The 27,555-nt window shown below is 42.7% G+C and overlaps 1 protein-coding gene across 2 annotated transcripts; it reads left to right on the plus strand.

Moving 5' to 3' along the window:
* On the plus strand, positions 1-27,511 carry wnt7bb (wingless-type MMTV integration site family, member 7Bb). 2 transcript variants are annotated; one of them, XM_005728197.1, is made up of 4 exons: positions 1-536; positions 7,542-7,768; positions 22,954-23,225; positions 26,318-27,511. In XM_005728197.1, the coding sequence occupies exons 1-4, from the start codon at positions 466-468 to the stop codon at positions 26,795-26,797; spliced, it is 1,050 nt and encodes a 349-aa protein (XP_005728254.1). In that variant the 5' UTR covers positions 1-465; the 3' UTR covers positions 26,798-27,511. The 2 variants fall into 2 exon arrangements, with proteins under 2 accessions (XP_005728254.1, XP_005728253.1); XM_005728196.1 differs by lacking the exon at positions 1-536 and adding an exon at positions 2,891-3,239.
* Positions 27,512-27,555: the final 44 nt, after the last annotated feature.

A 27,555-nucleotide genomic window follows, 5' to 3' on the forward strand; every position in this document is an offset into this window, starting at 1 on the left:
CAAAATATAGAAGCAGCGATGTTCCAAAGCTTTAAACACCACGAAATCCGCGTTTTTTTCCTTTTCTTTTAGGACACTGCAGTATGCGCAACTATTCCCCCCTCCCTCGCTCTCTTTCTACCTCCAAGGCACAGCAAGTAGGAATTGTTAATTAGGTTTTACCGTCAAAGTAAGGACGAATAGGAGGCACTTCCTCCAAGAACTCATTCACCTTTCAAGTCCGAACCTCTCTCGAGTTTCATTTTGGAGTTCTTAGCCACCTTTCAGGTCGTCATCAGCATCTCACCTGTACTCGCGGACCATGGATTTCGCACGGTCGATTATTTCCAAGGAGCTTATGCTAGATGTCGCGGGAAACAGACGGTACACGTGCATCTGGAAGGGCTAAGAAACCTGCCAATGTGAACGGAAAGCGTGGCCACTTTATGTTATAGTGCATGGCCTCCGGACAAAGTGGCAACGATCATGCACGAAACCCTCCGAAGACGGAGTCTCTACGTGTTCCTGTGTTTTGGCATCATATACCTCAGACTTGGGTGAGTTTTTGTCGTTGTTACTTATCGAGACACTGTAGCCCGCGAGCCTCGGTGTGAAATTCGTTGCGACAGTCAGGCACGCTTCAGAGGGGAAAAGCATTGTAGAGGAAAGATTCGACTGCCCTCTGACCTTAGAGTGAAGCATGAGGATGAAAAAGTAAAACCAGGTGTGTTTAAACATGTAAGAATCATTGCATCATCAAAGTGCACAGCTATAGCTTGGAGAGGGGTGTTATGCGTAAAAAAAATTGCAGGTCTGTTCTTGTACCAACGGACAGTACGATCGATCGGCGTTTACCACAGAAGCTTATTTAATTCACCTCCCGGTACTCCTGCTTTGTTGCAGAGGATCATTTGAGCCGCTGTCTCTGCCTCGGATTCAGCTCGGCCCTGCATACCTTCATTAATAGCGGCAGACTGAGTTGTAGTTCCACATTCCATTGCCCAGACGGAGTTTTTACCTGTTTTGCAATACCTCACCTTGATACATAAACACAGAAGGACGTCCATGCCTTCCTTCTCTGCTGCCTCTCGGGCATGATCGTGTTAGCATCTCCAGGAAGATAAGCAGAAGTTCGGGGGGTTTTTTGCGCATTTTTAACACCATACTGTTAATAAAACATTAATTATTAGTGAAATGCTCAGTGAGTCGAAGAGTACATGTTCTAACCCATCTGAATCCAATACACTGAAACCAATATAAATTAGCTGCTATAGCCATAATAGGGCCCAGGGGTCCTGTGCAGCCCTGCCTACCGGGAACGTTGCGCTGCAGAGGAGACAGATCCAACCGAATCAGAGCAAAAGCAGGGCCTACGTTATAAAAAGTAGACTTTATAACAGGTTCTGTTGTTTTTAAGCCACTCTGCATTTGCTTAGTGGGTTAATTCTAAGCAATTGCCCAAGAAATAAATGAAAGTTAATAATTAAAAATGAAAGCTGGTACCAGTCACACACGACCACACCACATAATAGTATAGAACATGTATTTATGACTCTTTTATTCTAATAGTAAGACTGTTTATGTTTGTCATATACATCAAGTTCAGGAGTGCTTCTAACTTTGTTGTATGCTTGTGCTTATAATGGCAGTTAAGTAGATCTGATCTTATCCTGTCTCACATTTTCAGCTGTAAAATGGAACGATTGGGCCGCTGCAGCTTGATGTTAATGCTCCGACTGCGCAAATCTCGGAGATTCGCGCGGTCGAAACGAATCAAATAGACAGAACCCCGTGAACTGACTTCAGATTTCACACGGGGTTCATGTCACATGACAGTAGCTCCTTTATGGGGTCTCTTGTCTTATTGTTTACTAATCCTGAGCAGTTAGCTCATTCCTTCCATCCTTTTACTCCGGCTAAGTCTTTCATGGTACCCTCTTTGTGTACAATGACTGGAGCCTGCAGGTGTTGAGTGAAAGTCACGATGTTGAGAAGATAAAAAAGCCTCCACTCACCAAACCATGTCAGAAAAAAAAGAAAAAAAGAAAAGAAAATTTCAGTTTATGGCAACAATAGTGCAGTTTTTAAGCCTTTACTTCCATCAATCCTGCACCCTGAGCATAGAAAACCCTGCCTCAGAGCAGGGTCTCAAAATAGGATGACAGCCAACAGAGCGCAGCAGACAGGTAGGCAGAGCAGAAATATTATAGACGCCTATAGAAATGTTATAGTGTTGCTGCAGGATAGAATAAGGTCACTGAACCCCTGTTTGGCTTCTGGGAATTATGCTTTATGTTTCCATGGAAATGTCACAGCAGACAAAGACATTTCTTTACAGCAGCATGGAAAAATAGCTAGAATCATATCTGCCATTCACAGACAGACAGACAGACAGACAGACAGACAGACAGACAGACAGACAGACAGACAGATAGATAGATAGATAGATAGATAGATAGATAGATAGATAGATAGATAGATAGATAGATAGATAGATAGATAGATAGATAGATAGAGTCACTTCGTTAACGTGATGCCAACTTGTTGATTCAAAATGACACATCCTGCCAAAACGTGCGCTGATTTCTTACACATGGAGCCTCGCTGATGGTGTGAGGCTGAAGCAGCCAGCCTCTGTGTTTGTTTATTTTTGGCTGGATGGTGGGGTTGGGGGTGGAGGTTGCGGGGGTGTGTGGCTGTGTCGGTAGGTGGGGAGGGGGTGATAATGATGAATGAAACCTTCAGCGCTGTCCAACGGGAATCAGATGAGTGTCACCCTATTGTCCCACTGTGGCAAAGTGGGCGGATAGCAGTGTCTCTCCCTGCCCAATGGCAGGCACGACTCTCATGAGAGCGGAGAGAGGCACTTTTCTGCCATGCAAAATCCCTAAAACCATCATCATTCCGGCTCGGGAACCCACAGTACTGTGTAACAGCCTCCGCTGCTGAGAGATGACAGAGCCAATCTCGGCGCACACACGGCCCTGGGAGCTTGGAGCTGCGTAGAGTCGCTGCGCAAACACAAGGCGACGCAGAGCGAGTTTTTTTTTTTTTTTTGTGCGGAAAAGGGGATTTAAAGCCCGGGATTATAGAAGGTTTTTTTTTATCCCTCCTCCTCTCATCGTAGTCCGTCTCGTCTCACTCAAACCGAGCGTGGCCGTTTTGCTCAATGTCATCATGATCCTCTTCTCGTCGCGCAGTGTACTGCTGTCAGTCTACTACCCGCAGATTTTCCTGATCCTGACGAGTGGCAGCTACCTGTAAGTTCGAGCCAATTAACGAGTCCTTCACTCCACAGGGTGCGCGCTCTCATCCTCAGCAACACAAAGATGCACGGGTTAGGCTTTCCTCCTCTCACAACCCTCAGTCTTCTCAATAGGGGATATATTTTCTTCGCCCCAATATTCAAAAGCCGATAAAAGTGGATTATTTCGCTCATCCCTCATCCTCAGGTCAGAGTTATTTACACCGTGATATCAAACTGTATCGAACACGGACCGGGTCTAACAGAAGTGCAGCTCAGGCGGCATATTTGATTGTTCAACTGAACTAATGTTATCCAAACTAAAAAAAAAGAAGAAAAAAGATAATACTCATCAGTAGAAACACCCGGGTCCACGTGGGAAAGCAGTAATTTGGCGTAAAGCTCAACGCTCTAATGTGCCATCCCCTCAGCGAGCATGTCTGCGGAGTAAGTAGGGCTCGTTTGGGTCAGGCTGTTGGATTTAAAACATTTTACAAAATCGAGGAAAAATAATACTGTAGGAACTGCAACATGGGTCCATTTTGGCCACTGAGTGGCAGAGATGTTCAAGACAATTAGATGCGGAGATTCTGTTTTCTTCCCCTTGTGAGAAAAACTTCGCGCAACGTGGGTCATTTTTACGCATGGAAGCACCTTTAACCTGCCAGAGCGAGCGAAAGACTACCACGCATTACCTCACCTCTCCCCGATTTCAAATATTTTGATGTTACCGTTTGAGCCCACATCTTAAACTATCCCCTATGCAACACGTACGTGATTGGCACCGCAATGCGCTGAGCTCTGGATTAAAAGTATTTCGCAGAACGGCGGCTTTCTTAAAGTTTCCAAAATAATTACATGGTCCTTTGCTCCATCCTTTGCTGCCCGGAGACCCCAAACCTGATGCTGGAATAGATGTGTTTTTTTTTCCTTGGGGGGTTTCAGACAAAAGTAGGCTACGCTGCTAAGTATATGGCTTGCACATCAAAGTTACATACCATTATTTGTTTGGATTATTTAACTATGTTTTCAGTGGCGTATTAACCGCAGGATAAGCCACGTGGAGAACATTTAAACATAGATTCAAAATAATACAATACCCCTTCATCAAAACTATACAGGAAATGTTTTGGCATGTAAAACTGTAAAAACAAGTTTTTTGTGGGCAGTAAATACACCCCGAGCCAAAGTATATATCCATATAGTCCTTTGGAGTCACTGCACACCTCGCCTGTGGAAACAGTCTGAAAACTGTGGGCGTGTAAGGGATTTTGTTTTAAGTAAAACCACTCTAAAATGCTAAAATTTATAAATGCTGCTAGATTTGCTGTTAATGTGTCTGTGTGTGTGTGGTGGGGGGAATAAGGAGAGTATTTATTCACTTGACTTGAGTAAGTTGTGCCTCGGGCATTTTTGCAAGGGCCTTCCTCTTGTAGAAAACACGCCTGGGAACGTAACAGCCTGTCAGTTAGGTTCAAAGTGTTCAATGTGATGAAGCAGGTGGCTGTAAGCAAACTGCATGCCATGACGCAGATGATAGTTCCTCTTAAGGCCACCACACTGCACTGTGATGGAATCTTTAAGCTCCTCACCACAGTTAAGATTTAAGCTCTTCCACAGTAATAACTTCACACTGACCTAAAATAGTGTTTCATTTACCGTACATTTCCTGGTGACTGTTTTAGTCTTGAAGTTTTTGGGATCAATGTAACATGGAAATGATCATGTTTTATCAGCGCTAAGGTTAAATTATTAATGAAAAATCAGCTTTACCAGCTTAAAAATCAGAATAGAAAGAGCAATTAACGGTGGACTCTAAATGTTTTAGGTTTCTGTACGGTTTGTGGTAACATGATCAGACTTTCCACCTGCTGCTTTAAAATTAAAACCCACCTTTCCTCTCATCTCTCTGCAGCATCACTGCTAAACCACAATCCGGTGACGCTGCCATTAGTCTATTAAACAGCACACAGTTTGCATGAAAAGACACAACTTTTGCATCGACTCTCATCCTGTAAACCTGAGGAAGCTATACAGGCCGGGGCTTTGAAATGCATCAGCTTACTTTTAAGTTCATGTTGACAGTCTATCTTATTGGAGATCTGTGTGGCTGTGGGTGAGCTGTCCCCCAAGCTGCTGGCACACACAGAGCATACACTAAGCAAACAGATTCGCATTTGTGCACTTTGATGATGCGGGGATTTAAAAGCTTAGCCCTGGAATTCTCTGTTTGGTGTTGTCTGTTGGTCGGGTTTGCCCATGGTAGACTGTGATTGTGCAAATTAGCATGTGAAGGACATCTAACAAAGGAGGCTGAAAAGAGGTTTCTTTGACAGAGCTAAAAATTATCACCTCGACGCTTGTGTTGGATTTTTATCGCAAACTGACCTTATTCATCTCTAATGTTCATTATGGAAGGAAGCAAATTTCTCTAGTTGCACATTAAACTTAATGAGCCCACCTTTCACTTTTGGACAAACTGGATGTCGTCGTTGCCATGAACTACCATGTATGCAGCGGAGGGTCAAAGAGGGTCAGAGAAGTTCGAGCTACTTTACAGCTGAGAAAGCAAAGCAGGATTGAAAGAAGCAGCAGGCTGTAGTGTTCGCTGCGAATGCAGAAGGCACCTGATGAATGTCCTTTTTTCTTTCTAACAGGGGATTTTAAAAAAAAAATTATATGATTATTTTTTAGAAGTTAAATACATGTTAGATAAGTTTGCATCTAGTGTAGTGATGCACACGTTTCGCAGACCAAATTTAATTCTTCTTCTTTTTTTCTTCTTCTGTCTAATAAACATCGGGCTTCTATTCTATATGAAAACGTGTATCCTAACATGTTGACATTGATTGATTTATGGCAAGTTCAAGTGAAGCGTTTGTAAAATCAACAAGCATACCCATTTTGCGTGTCCCTTTTCAATGTTATACTCCACCAAGACAATGTGTGTAGCCCTGTGTTTGGTAACAGATACTCGCCCCACTGCAGTTAGGATTTATTCTAAAGTTTGTCTTTGAAATTGAGATTTATGTTGTTCTTCCATTGCGTAGGAACTTAAACAACAATCAGAAAAGAGAACACAGTCGTCCGAGAGGTTTTTAGCTATCCCGACTCAAATCCACGCTCTAAGTCAGGGCTTCTCAGAACGAGAGTGTGCTCCGAGCTCTAAAATCGACATCTCCTAGAGCTCTGTTTCTCCCAGTCTCTCCCTCTCTCTTCGTCTCCTTCATCCATTCTTCCATTTCACCCCTTATATATGTTGCCATTTCTTTTCGCTGACACACAGCTCGCCTGTGTTAGTTTGCCCCGTTTGTGGTCAATACTTCGGAGGTCGACGTCATACTTCAAAGGCGGTGTTTGCCTCCGCGCTCATTTATGGCTCCCTGTCCCTGACATGTTTGAAAAGTATGTATCTACATGGTTTCAAGGGCTATAAACAGAATCTTGGAGAAAGTCTGTGTTTTTCTTTTTCTTCTTCTTCTTTTTTTTTTTGTAATCTGTTTTGGTGTTCCCAGTGGCCATAAAGCCATCTCGAAAATATGCCGTTGTACCTATCAAATATGCTGTTATGTGTTTGAGGTGAACCAATAAGGACATGTCCTGGGTCATACAAGACCGACCACTTTAGGATTGGAGAAAACCAGTGCTGAAAACCTTACATGTGTTCAATGCAAAGCCTCTCATGAAATTTATGGGCAATTTACACCCCAAGTATTCTTCAAACGCATACTGTAATTACACAAATCATACAAATCGTACTTTATATGAGATTTGGTTAAAAAAGCGATTTCTGCAACTGTGCCATCAGGCACCGAGGAGGTCTGCACAGTGGGTATACAAGTCTGGAAGCCATTCACACCAGTATGTTACCTAACAATTGACACAAAAACCCAAACAAATTACTTAAACTCACGTCTTCCAAACCACTGGGGAATGCTGTTGTGAGCAGCCAAATAAGCATCTTCTTGTCTCTCTCTGGGCTGTTTTTAACATTTTTTATTTTTTATATTTCTTATGTTGGATTAAGCTCTCAGGTTTTTCATTTACCTTTAATCCATTAAATAGTAATACTCTCGTGCAGTACAGCTTTCACTTTACTATGGAATGTGCATCAATCACGGGCTGAATTGAATCCTGTTCTGGAGAGTCTCGTGAAAGTGAGTAAATCTCACCGTCCTCTGGAGGCTCTAACTGAGTTTGTTTGTGTGTGTGTGTGTGTGTGTGTGTGTGTGTGTGCGACAACGCATGCATGCATCCATGCCTCTGCGTATGAATGCATGTCTGCGTGTGTGGCGGTGTGTTTTTCTTACTTCGGCAGGGCCCTGTCCTCAGTGGTGGCTCTGGGTGCCAACATCATCTGCAACAAGATCCCAGGGCTGGCACCTCGCCAGCGGGCCATCTGCCAGAGCCGCCCGGACGCCATAATTGTTGTGGGCGAAGGGGCCCAGATGGGCATCAATGAGTGTCAATACCAGTTCCGATATGGACGCTGGAACTGTTCGGCGCTGGGAGAAAGAACAGTCTTCGGTCAGGAGCTGCGAGTAGGTTAGTCTGCGTTCTTTCATGAATTGAAGCGGGATAGTGTGTTCCTGTATCCATATCTGTGTGCTCTGTATGGCTGTGCATGCGATAGACTTACACAGGCTTTGCTTATGGCGCTGCAAGGAACTTTTGCCACTGATCACGTCTTTAATGAGCAAATTGAATCAGTGTAAGACCTTTGGATTGGGTTTAGGTTTTTGTTTGCTAAAGTTAGGTTCAGTGTTACGGTCTGCTACCCTACAGGACTCTGGTGGAAAAAATCATAATAACCGTATTCTATGCAGAAGAGATTAAATAAAAGTCTTAGACATCCCACTAATGTACACCAGTTAGAAAGAAAAGCTAAAACAGTCAAAATCTTATAATCGGATTTTGATACACAAAGATACTTAACAATACAGCTTAAATGATATTTTACATTAGTGGCACACCTTCCCAAATAAATTTATAGACATAGTACTTCACTACAAAAATGCACTCACTCATAATAACTATGGATTTGGTATTACGTTGGTTTGAATATAACTTAAAGGTGAGCGATACACCGTCTTAATAAGACAGAGGAACAAACCATTTGAAGCACTGTTGTACACTACTATGGATTTGTGACTTTCCAGTCAACTTAACAATGAAAGTATGATACAAAACGGGAACTACAGCTTTGAGGCTTTGTGTAGCCTCAAAGTTGTGCGATGCTGAGCAGATGGTGGTAAATTTCTTTCTCTGCCTGCAATCGCAACTATTAATTTGGTAATGGCAATGTAGCTGACAACAATAATACCAGTAATTTTCTTATTAAACAAGAAGTTACATAATGCATGGTTTGAGCCATCTTTATTGTCCCAGTTTTATGAAACAGTGCCACGAGAGCATCAAAAATGTGGTACCAGGCCCTGACCCTCTGAACCCCATGAAATATGGCTCGTAACAAGCCAAACCCAAGCTGCACACATCACACAGTCAGTTCAAACTCAAACCAGTAATGCGCAGTCTCTTTTGATTTTCTATTGTATAACCATTCATGTTGCTCAAGAGGATCTCACATACCGCTGATTCCACCCCATCTTTTGCTGCTCCTCATTCTCAGCTGAAAAAATGCTGTTTCTCTAGTGTTCCCTGCAGCTGATTCGCTGATGTAGTTTGTGCAGTGTGGGGTGTTGGTTAGCAGCATGCCTGCCATAGCTGGCTGTGTCCAAAATTGTGGAAAAGCTACCGAAAAGAAGTGCGGCTCTGATGGGGAAAGCGTATGGATGGAAAACGAGACGGCGAATGAAGAGACAGCTAATCGTGTTATTGCAGAGAACTCATGTCAAACCGAAATAGATGGACACATCTGTTGTTAATTGGGCTAAATTGGTTGTGTCCATGCCTGGCTGGTTCACTTGAGTGTTCTCATATAGGCAGAAAAAGCCCCAAAAGAGGGCAAACGTTTACATTTTAAAATGCTTTTGCTTGAGGGACTTCTCAAACTTCTGCAAATCTCTTTTGCGCTGCTTTTGTTTTACAGGGACTTTTATATATTTCCTTTCATTTAGATGCTTTGTTGCCATTACGTTGCGGTTGGGCTGCACATTTAATCCAGTGGCTCTGTTCACAATCCCTCCTCTTAAGCAGCAGCTGAATTAGCTCCAGCTCCTTTTAGCAAAAGCATTTTTTTTTCTTTGTTGTGAATGTGGCGCTTTCTTTGGTAATGAAGCTCATGTTGTTTTCCTCAACAACATCCCCTTTTCGCTTTCTTTTGTTCTTGTCTTTTATGGCCTTTTGAAGCACTCGGAGATTTATACATGGCATTCGGCAGTGGTTCTTTGGACGCATCTCATGTGCATTTCTGTGTGACGGCTATTAATGTTTTCATGCATTATGCTGCTCACCCAAAGTAAATTTTACTATTAAAACATATATTCAACCCAATAGGGGGTCTTCTCTGGTTTATTATATGTTATATTATATATTTAGCAATGGCGCCATTTGAATTTGGTGTTAACTTGTTTGGTTTCCATAGTAGATCTGCACAAATAAATGCTCCGTGCGCCCGCACTGAGCACATCACTGTTGGTCGTCCAGTTATAGTCAGAGACCGATGACTGCTGGGCCTGTCATGATTGTTCTATAATGATGGGACTTGGTGGCCTTCTCAATAAAGTATCCCTACAATGACGTCTTCCTCTAGACCAACATGGAACTTGATTTAAGTTAGGATTCCCAAGGCAGATTTGGGGTTTTTCAATGAATAAATAAAATAACCAGCCAACAGGGGCTTATTTTTCAACTTATTTTCCCTCATTTATGTTAGAAAATAAACCCCATAAAAATCCCCCACCTACCCACCCCATCTTCTATTGTCATATTTGAACCACACACAAAGTTAATGAGCAGTAAAACAGGCTGAACTGTGCAGATTTATGCGAACAGAGTGGCGCATCAAAAGAACACATGACAGTAGAGCTTCAGCTTGCTCGATTGCGTCACATTTGTAAACTGCAAGAGGACATATTATAAGGCACCCTGCGTGTCAGTACAGTGACACCAAATCCTCTCAGTCTGCATCTCTGCAAATGATGCAATGTCATGGTTTGTCTGGCTGGGCTCAAACGCAGGACTCAGGAATGAAAGTTCTGTGAGTATATTTACAGTGTTGGTGATAGTGCTATATACAAAGTCTTTGAAGTGCTTAGTTCAAAAGTCCAATATGTACAAAATCCAATGGATGGAAGGTTGCATGAATCCAAGTCCCCGATCTCCTCACTCTGCCAAGTAACAAACACTCTTTTGGAACTCCGCTGGGCCGTCCTAGGCACAGGAAAAGACGCATTAGAAAGCTTCAGCAAATAAACTGAAACAGAGAGGCAACATGAACACTACTGCAGTTAGACAACACCAAGGCAAAGACTGAAGGTCAGGTCCCAGCTTAAATAGCAAACAGCTGATTGCCAGATGATCCACTGGTGCTGATTGAGTCAGGTGTGTCCAGGAGAGGGCAGGGATCCCAGGAGAATCCCGCCCCTGTAAGGCAAGTAAACACACCCTCACACAGAGCAGCAAGGACACAACAGAGAGAGAGAGAGAGAGAGAGAGAGACGGTGGAGGCACACAGGAGGACTGGAGGACCATGACATGCGAACCCGGATAGTAATCGTTCCAAATCGATTCCTGTTCAGAGAAAACGCTGCACATTTCGAGGAGCTGATGCCTCAAAGAAAAGTCTGTGCAGGCTGCTAGTTTATCCCTTTGAAACTTTAGAAAGGCGAAACTAGCTCAAAAGACTTAATAAGAAATTGTTTAACAGTTATTTCTTACTATCATTGATCCAAGTGAGAAAAAAAGAGTAAGTATATTCCGTTGAATTGAACATTTCACATTGTACCTCCATTAAAAAAAAACATGGAAAATTTAGATGTAATCAGATTACTTAAAGTCAGCATTTGGACTGGGAAATGGTTGCAATCTGTGTGGAAAAAATCTGGTCATCTCTCTATTGTAGCATCTAAACCACAACTTGTTGCTGCAAACTTATTGGCCAGTAGTTAGTCATGCGATGCTGACTGACCGCAACTGTGTAGCTTGAAGTCTGGCAATATGCTGTTTTTACTTCTGATCATGACCTTGTGAATCACCCAAATCTCTCCCTCCGGGTCTGTGTTTGCACCATAAAAGGTAGCATATGTTGCACCTTCGTTCATAGAAACATGCTGGCTATGTGAGGTGAGCCTATAACCCGTGTGCCAAACATTATCACAATAGAATTAGAGTCATACACAAAGAGTTTGAGAATTTGAATGGTGTTGTACATTAATGTTTGTGTGTCAGTGTTGAGCGGTAATGTATTTTAACCCCAGTTCGGTATCCCTGTCAGTAAAAATTTCTTGCTGTGTGTACATAAGGAGTAGGATAGCTCCTCTCTATTCATAGGTTTAACTCTCTGGACTGATTTAAGATGGTCTAGCAGGGAGATACAGCCTCGCCGAGTCTCCATTTCAAGTTGTGTTAAAAGTGCGGACTTCATACTATAACCTATTTGATGTTTAATGCATAGAAGTCCTGCACCACAAAAATAGATAGAACCCAACAAAATAACCATGCTTTTTGTTTTCTATGTTGTGGACACAGCTAACATAGAAGCCTTTTAGATACTTAAAGATGTGACAATGATACTGAGTAAGCTGTGAATCACATTTAGTGTTATATGTAAGATCATTTCAGTAGATATTTGGGATTCATGTATTTGCATTAGTTTGATATTGCATAGCACCGTTTGCTAGCAATGGTTGGCACTGCTCTTCCAAAGCGCGGGTTAGGGTTAGGGTATATGATGACTTAGACCTCAGAGTATTAATATAATAATATTTATGTTTTTAAACCTAAATCTAGCGACTGCTAGACAGAGGTGTGTGATTACTACGTTTTGAATAAATGAGATCAAGCACGCTGCTGGATTCGATCTAAGTGCTCTGTTTTAGTTTAGTAGCGTCCCACTAAGTCATCGTAGGAAACCACCGACACCGCAGCTACTCTCCTGTCTCTCTCACACACACACATGCACACACAGGGGAGAAGCGGGTGACTGTATTTTTTCTCAACACCTGAATTTCAAGCTGCCAGCAGCCTGCATGCAACCTTCGCGATTGTGATCTTTTCCAGTGACTATTGCCCTTGATTGAAGATGTAACCATGTTTTCTAACCGCGTCCGTATGTATTATGGAATTCTTTAGCATGGCATATGAAATCATGGAATACACCCCTCGGAGAAAATGTTCCGATCCCTGCTTCAAATCTGCAAATTCCAACATCATCATAATCAAATGTAGAGGGAAAAGCTGTTCGCGTTCTGCTCCTGTTTAGGTTCCTTGTTCAAATCCCCCCAAATTATGAACGCCAAACCTCCCACCCACCCCCGTGCTCAGTGATGCAGTCTTAGTTCTGGACTGAAAGGAGGAGATGTCGGCAGTTTTTCAAGAAGTAAAGATCAACCGACCGCAAGCCTTATGCATTCTCTCTCTGTACTGCCTTCTCTTGGAGGCAGTCTTTCTCTTCTGGAGCTGGTCCAAGATATTACATTCGCTTTCCAAGGGAGCACACATTAATAACTGGGCTATTGTGGATTTTTAGGACTTGAGATATCGTCATTTAGCAGAGATGGTTCAAAAATGGTCTATTTGATATTTACTTCACTTTTATTTCAAGTTTTCAAGGTTGGCTGCTGCCGGCATCTCTTTTGTTGCTGACACGAGACTCTACAGTAGATGCACTGAAACAAAAAACAAAAAAATGAACCCACATATCTCCTGCAGCTCTGCCGCTCAGCATTTCCACTGTTTTGCAAAAAGTGTGAGCTTGCTTATTACGCACCAACTGACAAATTGGAGTACAACGCCGTAAACTCAGCGCGGAGATTTGAAACCAGCAATTTGAATGTGTCTCTGTTTCCTCTGCAAAAGCAGATTTAGCATTCTTCCCCGTGCCCCGCTAACAGCGTTGGCATGAGCCAGTGCCATCAGCCCTCAGAAATGTGGAATGAATTATCCCGTGCTAACAGAAATGGGTGTTATTGAGTGACTTGTTGCAGTCTATTAAGAACCAATAATAAAATTAGAAACACATCCATCAGCAGCTTAGGAGGAAAAAGAGGGGGTTTCAGGATAAGAATGGCAAATGTGGTCTGCCCTCCGCTCCGATCTGGCCTGCTTTCTGAATGAATCATTCTATTTTAAACACTCCTGTCAAGACTCAATCCCGTAGCCGTGATTTGTTGATTTCAATTTACTGTGCATAATTAAGTGCCGTGCTACAGATTTCACATAAAAGTTAAATCTCGTTGTTCTGTGCCACATAAATCAGCCTTAGCATGCATATTCTGCGTGAACTGGCTTTATTTTTCTATTGCATTTATGCTACTCATCAGCCGTGGTCAGTGCAGCTTTTGGTTATCGATCTCACTATCAAAGCATATTTGAACTTCTCCCCTTGTTTTTAATGACATGTTTTGACTTGGTAAAGCCTCATCCTGTGTGCAATCAGACATTCCTTTGGCTAACTACCTGTAATAGAGATGCCCTTCACTTAAACAAAAAAAGAAATGCCTATGAATACCTTACAGCTCTGTTCAAATTGCAATGCACTTGAAGTCAGTGATTAGAGCCTGAAAATGGACACCTTTCAACAGCTACACTCAGCATCAAAGGCCAACACTGGCCCCCTTGTCATAAAATGGCCTGCTCTGGTTACTCTTTGTTTGACTTTCCAACCAGTTTGTCACCATCCTGATCCACGCTTTTTCACATGAAAGAGGTTTCTTGTATTGTGCTGCTAGTGAATTATTGCAAAAGTTCAATCATTCTGCCTTTGGCTCATTGCACAAGAATGGATGGAGCACTTGAGCAGGTGAGCCGAGGAAACAGGACAGTTTTTTATTGCTACGACAATTTAAATTTAAGCATACCTAGGTATAACTGTGCACAACTGCTACAGTGAAACAATCAGACCTTTTTAAGAAAAGATGTAAGCAAGTCTTTTTTCTTTCATGACCCCCCCCCCCAGTTTTGCTTTTTCACTGTGCTCCTTTTATTATTATTTTTTCCCATTTTGTCTCCCTGTCTCTCTCTATTTTTTTTTTGTCAGGTGCTGAGAAGTTGCCCCAAGCTGTGGGTTACAGGAAAAACAAAAAAGAGAGAAAGAGAAAAAAAGAAATGGGAGTAGTGTAGAGGTGTCAGGGAATTAAAGGTGTGTTCATGCCATCCTCCTTCTTTCTCTTTCACCCATTTCCTCTCACAGGATCAACATTGTGGTGAAGGTAGTGGTCAGTCCACCTGCTAGAACCTACAGGGCTGCAGGGACCAAACTAGCATCCAGTCACTAGAAAGGATGTTTAAGTCAGCAGGCTTATTGAAAACCATTTGTGTGGAAAGAACTCCCCGGACAGGCACATACTTGATCGGGAGCTGGAGATGGCAGGGCTACCTCTCGGAGGAGGGGAAAGGTCACTGCAGACACCAAGAGCCAGACATAACTGAGGGAGGCTGTTTTTTTATCCACAGTGGAGTTGGATAAGTAAGTGCAAAGAGGATGTGGTTGACAAAAGTTTGGGAATTTTGGCTTAGTGTTATATACACCATTCCCGTTTTTGTAGAAAACCTGAATTCACAAAGAATGGAGTGTGCCAGAAGCAACAGATGAACCATTTTTGGTGTCTTTTCCCACTCCGAATAAAATAATCAGAGAAAAACAAACTGTGTGGGACCATCCTTTCCACATTGTTGCTCATATATGTATATATCTTAAATATATATATATATAGATCTTAAAAATGACTTTGGTGTGATTTGAGAATCCCCGTGGTGTACTTAAATTTCCTGAACACTCATAATTAATAATTATTATGCCAACATTTTATTTGCTGTTGTCAAGACTTGAAGTAGCCATTAATTTGCTTTTCCCCCCACACGTGTACAATCCATCCGACACACCGCACTACAAGCTCCTGGGCCGAGGACAACAGAATACTTGCAGATTATAAATTCTTTGGTGGAGCTCCTTCCTTTTCTCGGAATCAGCTGATGGTCGTTTTGTGGTGAAATCATATCTCCGCACAATGGAGGCACAGCATCAGTCTAACCTAAGGGTAATAATGAATGGACGAAAAAATCTGTTTAAAATGACCACGCGGTTCGGTTATTGCTTTGTTTTGCTCATTCTGACAAAGCGAGAGCTAATACAAGCTGAAATATTCACTCTGGCCAGATGAAGATTTCCAGAAAAGTCCCCTTTGAATCACATGGCGATTGTGTCTCGAGAGCAGACATTCAAGGACAGTATAAACAAAGCAAGGCAAAGGGAATCAGTCAGCATTGTAATTTCAGCCATCCACACTGTCAACCCCACAATTATTCAAAATTCAAAGAAGAAATAACATGGCATAACTGTGTAAACTTACATCTCATGTTTTCAAGGCTGTGATTGGCTGGGAGTGAAGCTTGGCAGAAAAAAACACACAAGCTTACTCAGCTGGCAAGAAGGTGTCATGCCCAGGACTAGCTTAACAAAGGCAGTCAAAAAAGCCATTCTTCAAACTGTTTTTTCCTTCTCCTTTTTTTTTTTTATCACCACAAGTGGATACTTTGACACTGGTGAACTCTCCCAAAATGCCATCAATCATCTCACTGCCACTGAGGATTTTTCCCCTTTGTGGGGATTACTTTTTGTTGGTTCTACGCCCTTCAGGCATACTGCAGCTCGACTACTTAATCATTCACCCAAATCTCGCTATCCCACAGAGATAAAGAAAAATAAATATTGTTATCATTAAAGGACGGAATATTAAAGCCGATAAAAGATCTGATGCACCACCAGTGCTGATCTGCCAGCAAAACAGCAGATCCACTCCCAGGCAGCCAAGCAGTTGGCACCGAGCGGATAACAGCGTGGAAATGACGCGTGCATTGTGTTATGGTGGAACGGTGGTGGATAAAAGGCCTATTTTTCAGCCCGTCATCATGTGGGTTGCGCTAATCCTCTCTGCCTTCCTCCATGTGAGCCCAGAGAAGCTGGAGCGGTCCGACGTGCGCGCGTGCGCATCCCGCGCGTAGGATCTTTCACTAACTTTATCAGATAGCAGGAGAGTCCGTTGCTTTGTTGTTCTGCAGCGTGTGGGCTGTGGTCATCATCGGCAGTAAAAGGTCATGTCTTACGCTTTTTCTTCCCAGCGTCTTGCCTCACATCCTCTGCCCACAGCATGTGTCTGTATCTAGGGTGTGGCTTGTCGTCCTACGCAACCAAACAGCACTATCATTGCCGGGTCCGCTTTTCTGCTTGTTCATTCATCAGCTCTGTCTCTGTCTCAGAGTGTGTGGGTGTGTCCGTTTGCTGGGGTCCCTCACCTTTTCCTCACCCCATTTCTCTCTCCCCCGCCCACCCACAGTCTGTCTGAGCTGTTCAGAGACCCGACCCTTGTGGCCCCCTGCACACGGGGCTCCCCGTAGCCTCGCGTTATCGGTGGGATCTGCGTCTGTCTCTGTCTGCCAGTGCAGCTAGACGCAGGAGGAAGCAGGATGCAAGAGGATCAACTGTAATCTCACTCTGTGCTTTGTTCCACACAATCCCAGGCCCATCACTGTATTCTCTACTTGCTGGCCCACCACTGGACATTTACATGTGCCAACAATCACATCGCTACTGGCCCACTTAGGTGAGAGTTCAGAGAGAGAGAAACAGCGAGAGGGAGAGAGTCTTAGTGGGTTTTTAAGGCAGAGACACCGGTTTGGAGGGAGAAGATGCTAAGAGACGTGGGGCTTTATTTTGACTGTGTGATGATGAGTATCACCAAATATGAAAATGTCAAGTCTGGAGGTTTCTTTTGTAATGAGAAGGAGAAACATGTCATCAGTGGCATATTTGACTCGTTGATTATAGTGGTGAGGATAATGATATCTTCGTTGATGCGCTGTGGGATCCGCACACATCTCGGTAAATATGTTTCCGCTGAAGATGAAACAAATTCAAGTAAAGATTGAAATTGAGGAAAATCCTCGACATTGTCCTCCCGTGAACTTGATGAATGCTTCGTAGAGCGCGCAGCGGCCTACGTTTGTAGATGTGTGCAGGTGAGGTCCTGATTTGGGCTCATTATTAGGATGAAAGGGTGGGAAGAAGGATTTGTGCTTGTTTTAGCAAGCCTCAGCATTCAGTCAAAAAGCTTTATCTTCACCTCAGGCAGATCAGAGGAGAGAAAGGATGCTTTTGAAACGGTTTTGTGCCAGCCCAATTTTCTGTGCCTGGGAGGCAGCTTACCTAAATTCTCAGAATTTAATAGTGCACCGGCAAAGTTAAACACCCTCATAATTGTTTTTAGCTTTTCTTCTCAAAGCCCTCCTCATTATATGAATCAAACTGGAGGACCTACAGTGAGCGGCCGTGCCAAAGCGTGTCACTTCCTCGGCTCTCTGATGTGAGTTCTCTGAGAATGTGGAGCCTAGTTCTGGTAAAACAATATTATTTTATTGTACAGGAACACGGCTGTGCTAATTCCTCAAGCTGCAAACCTCACGGACCACAACTTTGTCTATAATTTGCTGGGAGCATATGTTCATAGCAACGGTACATAAAGCGGAACGGAAAACAGTAGTAGAGAGCGCAGTAGTCAGTTCAGCGAGTGGTACACAAAGCGAGGGGTTTTCCTCCAACTTTCTTCCCCTTCCATGGGGCCCTGGAGACAAGATTCCAGCACCAGTATGGCTTTGGTTAGAGCTTATTCTCAGTATTTTTTGGTGTCATAACTTTATTATATGTGCACAGTGACGTAAAATAACTTTGTTATGTAGTATCCATGAACTTGCATGTGCTCACAATGTTTTAAAAGCGGTATCATGTTTCCATTTGATTCACCGGAGCTGCAGAGTGTGTTGCACGATGCTTTGTTTTTGCTTTTGAAAATGATGACCTGGAGCTTTTATTTCTGGGTTTTAGTGTTTTGATTCAATTTCTATAGTTTTGCTGCAAGACGGGGGGAAAAGTAAGAGAAAAAAACCAAATGATCTAAATGTTACTTGAGAAACAGCACTCTGCAACTTCCATATATGCTTTAAAAAAGGTTTGGCATCGTGTTTTTTATCATTATTATTATCATTATTGTTATTATTATTTTGTATCTTGTGAAAATCCCACAACATGTGTAAAGACTCTTGGCCACCAGCAGGTGACACTTTTCCCTTTGTTCACTGTGGGCCATTTGTGTGTGACAAGATGTTCTTGTGTGAATGTGATGTGAAACTTGAACTTCGAGTGCGTCGCTGTGTTGTGGAGATTTTATTTTTTATGCAATCTACTCTCCACCCCCCACCCCCAATCCCACCCCACTCCCTTGTGTCCCCTGTGGGAGTGAGTGCATGTCTGGGATGAGGGGTCTTTAAAAGGCTTTCCCCTTCACTGCTCCAGCAACAGCAGGCTTGGCCTGTGTGGAGAGGCAATTCAGCCACTCTGCTGGAAACCTGCCGGTTTCTGTGTGTACTTCTGTGTATGTATGTGTGTGTGTTTTGCTGTTGTTTGGCACCCCCTCCCCACCCCTTCCCTACCAGGAATCCAGCCTAAACTACTTCTCTCCAGTCCTTTTAGTCTACTGATGTCTTTACCCATCCTCTGGCTCACCTCACCTTTACCGTAACCGAATCATACCTTTGCTGTGATGTTCTGTAAAGCTTGATGTCTGCATGTTTCGCTACATCTTTCTTAGGCTGTACACAGTCCGTATGTATCACATTGTGCAATCGGAATTCTCAGAATCCCAGACGTGTTTTATGGGGAAGCGTGCTGACGAGGACAGAAGGAATTTGTTTCTGGCTGGCAGGATTAGTAAAGGAAATTAGCTCAGCATCTCCACTAGCTGCTTTGTAAAACATCAGGTCAGTCATAATAATAACAGATGAATGCGATAACCTTTAGCAAGTCAAGGTTGTCAGGCCATTTCTGCCCTCACTTGACCTTTTTTTTGGTATATTTTAACCATTTGTCCCATGATGGGGCAGACACACAACATGACTGACCTTGGCCTGGTTTTTGGAGAGAAAAGGGCGCTCTACAGCCAATTCTGTATCCAAGTCCCTTCAGTATATCTTTTCCCTTTCCTCTCCTGTCAACAACATATCTTTACTATGGCCTGTGAACAGAGAAGAAAGCAAGGCCCGTTGAGGTCAGCGGCAATGTTACTACATCAGCTTGTCTATAGTACACAAGTGCTGCCTGTATAGTATCCCCGGTTGTAAATCTTCTATGCTGTGTCATGTGAATTCTGGCTAGCGGTGTGCCTGCCTCCGTCTCTAAACACAGATTGCAGTTTTAGCGGCAAGCCACTACATCCAGAGACTTCTTTTTATGTCCTAGTTTCGGCAGATGGTCAAAAGACACGGCGGGCCATCGCAGCGGGAGCCGCTGTCCAAAGTGGTGTGGTCAGGTAATGTGAAGGCCAAAGCATACTGCGTCAGTATTTCTGGTTTTAGCCCCCAACGCAGGGCCGTAACAAAAGATTTTATGTCTGCATATGAGCTCCCTTACCTGTTCTCAGTGAAACAAGCCTGATCTTCTTGCCTGCTTTCTTGGCTGCTACAGCAGACACTTGCCACTAAACTCCATTAGACATCTGGTTTAATATTCCCCCATTCTTCTCTCCTGGATGTTTCCAAGTTCATTGAGGTTTTTCTGGTCACTCCAATTTTCCACTGGCAGCTAGCAAGGCTATCCCAGGGTGGTTCCTCCTGGAGTTCTGTCAGGACTCTGGGGCCAGCCTCTTTTGGGGCTTTTTGCTGCTGTTATGGGTGCATTTTCTCCTTCAAAATTTCATCAGATGCACATCTGTTCGGAGGCCTCTTTCTTTCTCCAGAACACAGGCGTTTAAAAAAAAAGATGTTGCACACGCAGGATGCACATGCTACACCTTTGCATTGCTATATTAATGTAACTGAGCTAGGCAGTTCAACAGCAGAATATAATCTTTGGTGTCTAGACTCTGACTCATCGCCCACTCTAAATATGATACAGAAATTGGGAGTGAAGAGTAAACATCCACACAGAGCCTACAGGTTGGGTTGGTGAAGGGGGTTGACATATCAGGGTAGTGCACTGACATGTCGGAGGGAGAGATGGGAAATTCTGCAAGTAGACCACCAAACTGAGAGGAGGGGTGTTTGGGATATGACATGTGGAAACTGAAGCATGTTAGCGTGCAAAACACAGTGTGGCTGGAGTTGCCTGTCTGAACTGGCTTCACTCCACTTATTTTGTTCGTAACCTTTCCATCTTTGATTTATGAGTCAGTCACTTTCAGGGAAACAGAATGAAAGCATTCTCTATTCTGATTGTCATCATTGCCCCACTAATAGCATAACTCATTGAGTACCACCCTTTCTCTGGAAACTGCCTTTATCCTGTTTTAAACATTACAGCGATGCTCTGTTTGTGCATCTATGTGTAAACGAGCTTTTAACAGTGTATGCGCGCAAGGGTGGAGGGAAGTGGAAGTGTGTCGTATTATTTTATTATGTGGCCGGTCAGGGAGCGTTTGCATGTGTGTGTGTGTGTGCATGTGAACAGAGCTACATTGCAGCTGTGTGACTGCATTTGTGTATGAGGTGGGGGCAGCAGAATGTCACCACAAGCTGGTGGGGCACAGCTCTGCTGCTAACCAAAGAAGCAAGTGGTTGTGAGTCAGTGCCCACCAGGCAAACCTGTGGCTATGGTATTAAGTCTACAGCACCAGTGCCAGGGTAGGAAATTAACAGTGGCTTTGGGTGAAAACATCTCTGAGAGTTCAAAAATGCCCCCGAGACCAGAATAGGAGGTGTAAAAAGTCCCTCTAAAAAAAGAAGAGGAAATGAAATGGAAAACAGCTGCAAATGGCTGCATATTAGCAGTATATTTAGGAGTACATAAAGCACATTGCTTTTGAAATGAAAAAAAAAGTTGAATAAAAATTTGTACACATAAGCTTTAGCGGATAGCACAAGCTGTCGAGTGTTTGCTTGGCGTCCATAAAGTCGTTTTTGTCTTGTTTCCTTATAATTTTCACTTCATTTGCTGTATTTTTGTATTTAAAGGCTAATCAGTGTTTAGAACATATAGTCAAATACACTGAAACTGTCTACAATGTATAAAAAATAATACATAAAAAAATAGAATTCTCTCCAAAGGCTACAAGGATGCTACCAGAATTTACTCATAAATAAATAGGTTTCTACAGATGTGTTTTGACATCCAGCAGAAATACAGTAAAGAGGGGATTCTTGAGTTCATGTGGTTGCCTGCAAGAAGCATAAGAAAAACAGTGGTTGCAGCGACATGCTTGCAAAAGTATAGGATAAGTTTGACTATCATATCCGTTAGCTTGGAGGCGGTATATTGAACACTTGTGACAAGTTCTGTATGTACAACTTTATATTCGGCCACTCATTTGAAAATTTACATCAAGCTTTTATGTTCACTAGCCTGTTGAAACCGGATGATTCTTTTTGATAGGTCATGTACTGTGACATTTGCAAACTACCGAACACAATGAACCTCTGAGAACCGCTGAAAAAAGAAAATGATAAACTGGCATGGAGCTTTTGGCCCTCTGAAGTGCAGAACAACAGAACACATTTTACCTAGAGTGATTCCAATAATTGCGACTGAGTACATTACGCAACACACATCAAAGACTTACAAAACATTCTTCTCCACAGGCTGAAAGGCCCCTTAAAACACTCTTTGGCTAGCCTTGTTTCTGAGGATTGCCTCCTTCTAGATTACTGCCACTTGGAGGGAGACCAGGGTTGTAATAACCCCCAGTCCTTCCTATACCCAGAGACGATGTCTTTTAAGTCAGATCCCTTTGTAGCCATTAGGGGAATAGTACAGTTATTTCAGATATGCAGGAAGTGAGTGGAATTGTATGGTATGGTTATTGTCACCGTCCTTTTAGCTAAAGTGTACCCAGGTCCTTTACATGTTGTTTATTGTATATATATATAATTCTTTTCTCTTATTGACACAACAAGAAGTCTATACCTCGGGCATTGGCATTCTCAATTTTTTTCCCAAGACATTGAATCTATTTTTTGGTTTTTAAGTGATGACAGTGCACATAGTATTTTATCTAGTGACATAAGCCGAAGTAGAACATTTAAAGCCAATAACAACTAATCTAAACCTTCAGTTTGAATGCTTTCATGGCCAGTAAGCATGCACTGTCTTTAAAGCCTGAAGTCAGACTATGAAACATAGGTAGAATTAATCTTGTTAGGTTTAGCAGCTGCTCTTATCTTCTGAGGTCCTGGTATTACCTGATCTAGGCACCACAGGGGTTCCTTTCTTGTCAGTGATCAGTATCAGAGTCAGCGAGACCTGCAGACCCCAACTGTGTGCAGTGTGGGCAGCAGTACAAGGTGCTCCTGTGGAGGAATTCAGCACTTTGGACAGCACCTACCCCAGCTCTCCCCACACTGGAATTCCAACACTGCACTCTTGCAGGCTAGGTCCAAGGAATTTGTGGTGGGAAGTATGACCACATTTCTACCAAGGTACAGAAGGCAAGCTGTTCATGAGAGGAAAGCAAAATGGTGGCTTATCGAATGATGGGAAAGATTCTGAATATCTGTGGTGTTGTCAAAAATCAAATTCTCTGCGCTGTAAAATGCTGTGAGTGGAGCATTTATCTGTTTTTCTTTTTCAGGCAGCCGGGAAGCAGCTTTTACCTATGCCATCACAGCGGCTGGGGTGGCCCATGCTATCACCGCAGCATGCAGCCAAGGCAACCTCAGTCAGTGTGGATGTGACAGGGAGAAGCAGGGTTATTATAATCAGGAGGAAGGCTGGAAATGGGGAGGATGCTCGGCAGACATCAAGTACGGCATAGAGTTCTCTCGCCGCTTCGTGGATGCCCGCGAGATTAGAAAGACCCCACGTCGTCTGATGAACTTGCACAACAATGAGGCAGGCAGAAAGGTAAAGAAAGATGTCATATACTTTTCTTTTAGCCTCGAAGTCACAAAAAACCCAGAAAATGCTTAAACAAATCTTACTTAAATTAATTACTTAAATATTATGTAAACTGTGCACAATAAATGTCTATCCTCAACAGAGCATACTTACTGTGAAGTGAATTTTTGCATTATCTTGATGACCTAACTTTTGTTTTTACCTCCAAACAAAGAAGGTTACTCATTGGATTAAGCTTGCGTTTTGTGATCACGCTGATAAATGATACCGCAACGAATAAATGGACGTCTGGAGCAACTAAATAGAGCTAGCAGCACTATGGAAGTAGTTACAAAGAACAATTGTTATTTATTCTTTAAGTCACTTGATAGCAGTTGATAGCATGGCATATCTGCCAGCCAAAGATACAAACAACTGGATGAATGGATTTAATGGCAAACATGTGTTTATCCATAGATGCAGAGATGTGTCCCAGACAAGCGGAGCTCTCCCAGATAAAGAGCTCAAAGTCGCAGACTTGTGACAAAAAGCTGCGATCAATCAACAGATCAGCAGTTTATTTCTTAGAGAACAGATAGCAGAAAGTCATGAAGAACGTTAACGACCAGGAAAAAAAAGACAGAGAGAGTGTGGGAGGTGAAAAAAAGAAAAAAGACAATACTTAGTTGAAAAATGGATCTAATTAATAACTTCAGCTGTATAATGTTCACTGGGAAAATGGAGCCTTCCCAAGTGGTTGCCAGATGGAGGACTGCCATTTATCCTTTCCAGTTCCTTTCATGGAATTATGAAGTGTAAAGTCAGGAACAGGATATTATTGCAGTTGTCTGCACAATACCAAAACATGTCACTGCCATTTGACTGCATCTATTCAGGGTGTGAAAGCAGGCCGACAATGCTAGTGTTAACACAGCAGACTGATATGGTCTACGCTGCATGCCATGGTACTGGCAGCTCTCTCGATTAGAGCTGGCACTATTGCCGCTTTGCTCTTTGTAGCTCAAAAAAATTAAATGCTATGAGGAAGTGTCAGATTCTTTTTTTGTGTGCATACTGAAGGAAAGCTAAAAGTTTAAGAACTTATAAGGACACAGAGATTTGGGCCTTCTCTGATTGTACCTCACTTTGTTTGATGATGCATGCACAGTTACTCCAAGAGTGTCAACTGCATCACATAGGTATTAAATATTTAAAAAAAAAACAACATCCAAAAGTTAAAGACAGATAGGAGTCTTATTGGAAAACCCACACTGATCCGATCAGTCCATCTGCAATTTGCCAGATGAAGGCACACACATATGCATCGCTATATAAGTAAACTGGATTTTATGTAGTTACATCTGGATTTTGTTCAGATGTGAAGCCTTTAAAATGACGAGTGTAAGAGGGCTTTGTTGATTGTTACTATTACTCTTATTAATGGAAAAACAAATCAAAAGAAGTCTACATGCAGATGTGTGTTTGACAAGCCATCTCAGGGCATCTCAGTGCATCTGTATGCGGTGATGTGTATCTGGTCATATTGGACTAATCAGTAACAGATCAGAGGCTTTGATGGACACACTTTAAGTAAATGTTTCCATACATATGTCAGACTCCTTATGCCAGACATTCCTTGTGGTTTTTGTGCAGTGCATTTTTGGAAATCCTCACTCTGAATTAATACTGGAGGCAGGCTTGACATCTGATCCCAGCTTTTATGTAGTCGGGAAGGCTCAGTTTTTAAAAAAAAAAATCAAATTTCCTCAAACCACATGAGTGCGTAGACAAGACAGAGAGAGCTATATAACATCACTTGTGTACATTTCATAAGTGTGTGATAGAAGTGATGACTTGTGCTGTTGGCAAGGCGTCATTCTAGGAAAAAGCTGCACAGCCACCCAGCAACAACAGAGACGCCCGCTTTGCTCAAGCAAAGGAAGAGTTTTTAGAGTCATGGCAGATTTGTTAGCAGCGGGTTAATAGGACTCAACTAAACGACACCCCCGTGATTTCTCTGTTCCTTTGTCTTTTAGGAAAAAAATACTTTTTTTGTTTTTGTTTTTTGTTCTTTCTTACTCTCAAGGGACAAAGGATTGACACTTGAATACTGACAACAGCACGCAATATTTACCACATGCCGCGGGATTAGGGAGCAAAGAGAAGACTTTCTGCCCTGTGTGTACCATATGTTGGAGATAAACCAACAAATCTTAAGACCAAACCTAAGAAAGGGAGTTACACAAAATAAACTGTCATATAGTCCCGTCTTATGATTGTAATATAACATAATACATCAAAATCTTACCCATATGGGAATAATGCTGTATTTTTTTGTCATAATATTGGTTAAGAACCCACTTAAACCATGTGTGTTGTCCAGCTGTAAACGATTAATTGAGTTTGCCTGTTTGTACACTGCATGTGTAACACATTTAATTGCACAATGGATTCAAATTTTCAATGGCGATCAAAAACATATGAGATATTTTTGTTTCTGAATCAGTGATATGTTTTATGGAAACCACAGGCAAAATTACTACTATAGGATATTTCTTGTAAAAGCTAGAAAAACGCTTTATATTGTAAGGAAAGGAGAGAAAACACCAACAATCAGATGAGCCCCTGTGAGCAAACACTCGGCAACAGTGGGAAGAAAAAACTCCCTTTTAACAGGAAGAAACACAGAGGGGCAGCCATCTGCCACGACTGGTTGAGGGTGAGGGAAGGGAGATGCGATGACATGCACAATATAAATGAGAGCAAGAGACTTATAATAACTAATGACTAAAATAAAGTATCCACATCAAAACAAAAGGTGTTCAAAGATCTATATATTGGTCCATTGGATATCAATGATTTTCTTATGGACTTCCACTCTAGTCAAACTATGCAGATGTCTTGAGCTTTGCACTCATGTTGAGAAACAATAATAACAATAATAATAATAATAATAATAATAATAATTAGACGCTTTAAACATTTCTACCTTTTTCCCAGCACACTGGAAATCCATAGAGAGAAGGAAAATTGAAATCTTCATCTAGGGGTTCTATTACCTGAAAGTCCTATAACTGCTAGAGCTCTACAGCTGACCTGTTGTCTCTACCACTCCCCAGGTTTTAGAAGAAAGGATGAAGCTAGAGTGCAAGTGCCACGGCGTCTCGGGATCCTGTACCACTAAAACATGTTGGACTACTCTTCCGAAATTCCGCGAGATTGGCTACGTACTCAAGGACAAGTACAATAAAGCTGTGCACGTGGAGGTAGTCCGGGCCAGCCGACTGCGCCAGCCCACCCACCTCAAGGTAAAGCAGACTCAGGGCTACCGTAAGCCCATGGAGACAGACCTCGTATACATTGAGAGGTCGCCCAACTACTGCGAGGAGGACGCAGCCACAGGGAGCGTGGGAACCCAGGGACGCCTGTGCAACCGCACCTCACCACATACGGACGGCTGCGACCTTATGTGCTGCGGTCGGGGATACAATACACACCAGTACACAAAGGTGTGGCAGTGCAATTGTAAGTTCCAGTGGTGCTGCTTCGTCAAATGCAACACATGCAGTGAGAGGACGGAGGTGTTTACCTGCAAATAAGGACATGAAGAGCTCAGTGCCAGAAAAAGTGACGCGCAAAGGACTAGCTAAATGAGGAAGAAGCAGGAGAACGAGCAGGAAGGTGTGTCTTCGAGATTTTGAAGCGAAGAAATGGAATTTACACTATCAGCTCTTCGAGGCATCGTTTTGCACAGCAGAATCTATCTAATTGCTTTTCCGAAAGTAAATTCTAATTATCAGTAGGTAATACCCCCAAAACTTTACTGTCACATTGAGGTTGTGCTTATGTACTGATGTATCCGCAGTGAAGTTGGGACTACGTGTAAAGAATGAGACCCTCGGTGGGAACTGTGCTTTGCACTCTGGGATTTGTGATGGTTCGATTGCAATATAACCAGACTTGCATGGAGAGGAACTCACAGTAACCTGGGAGTTGATCGAAGTGACAGCCATTGTTAAGTCTTTGACGAGAAACTCTTTGTGGGTTTTGTCATTTTTTCACTAACGGGTGGGGGCATAAGTGAATCTTGACATGAATGATACCCCTAGCTTGGCTGGGGTTAATGGTGGAGGTCTGTAGAAATGAAGAACATTTTGTAAGTGTGGTGCATCACGCTGCGCCAATATCTGAGTGGAGAACTCTGTTAAAACCCTCTGCTGCCAACTGGAATATGGTGGAGTATGTTAGTTTTCCAGTCACACTGGAACTGTCTGTTCTGAACACTGAAAATAAATTGTCTATTTATGTTATAGTATCTTAAAACAAAACACTAACGGGTAGACATGTCTTTTTTTTT

Source organism: Pundamilia nyererei, unplaced genomic scaffold (assembly GCF_000239375.1).
Source record: "Pundamilia nyererei isolate P.nyererei 1_Seehausen unplaced genomic scaffold, PunNye1.0 scaffold00027, whole genome shotgun sequence".
In the NCBI taxonomy this organism is placed as follows: Eukaryota; Metazoa; Chordata; class Actinopteri; order Cichliformes; family Cichlidae; genus Pundamilia; species Pundamilia nyererei.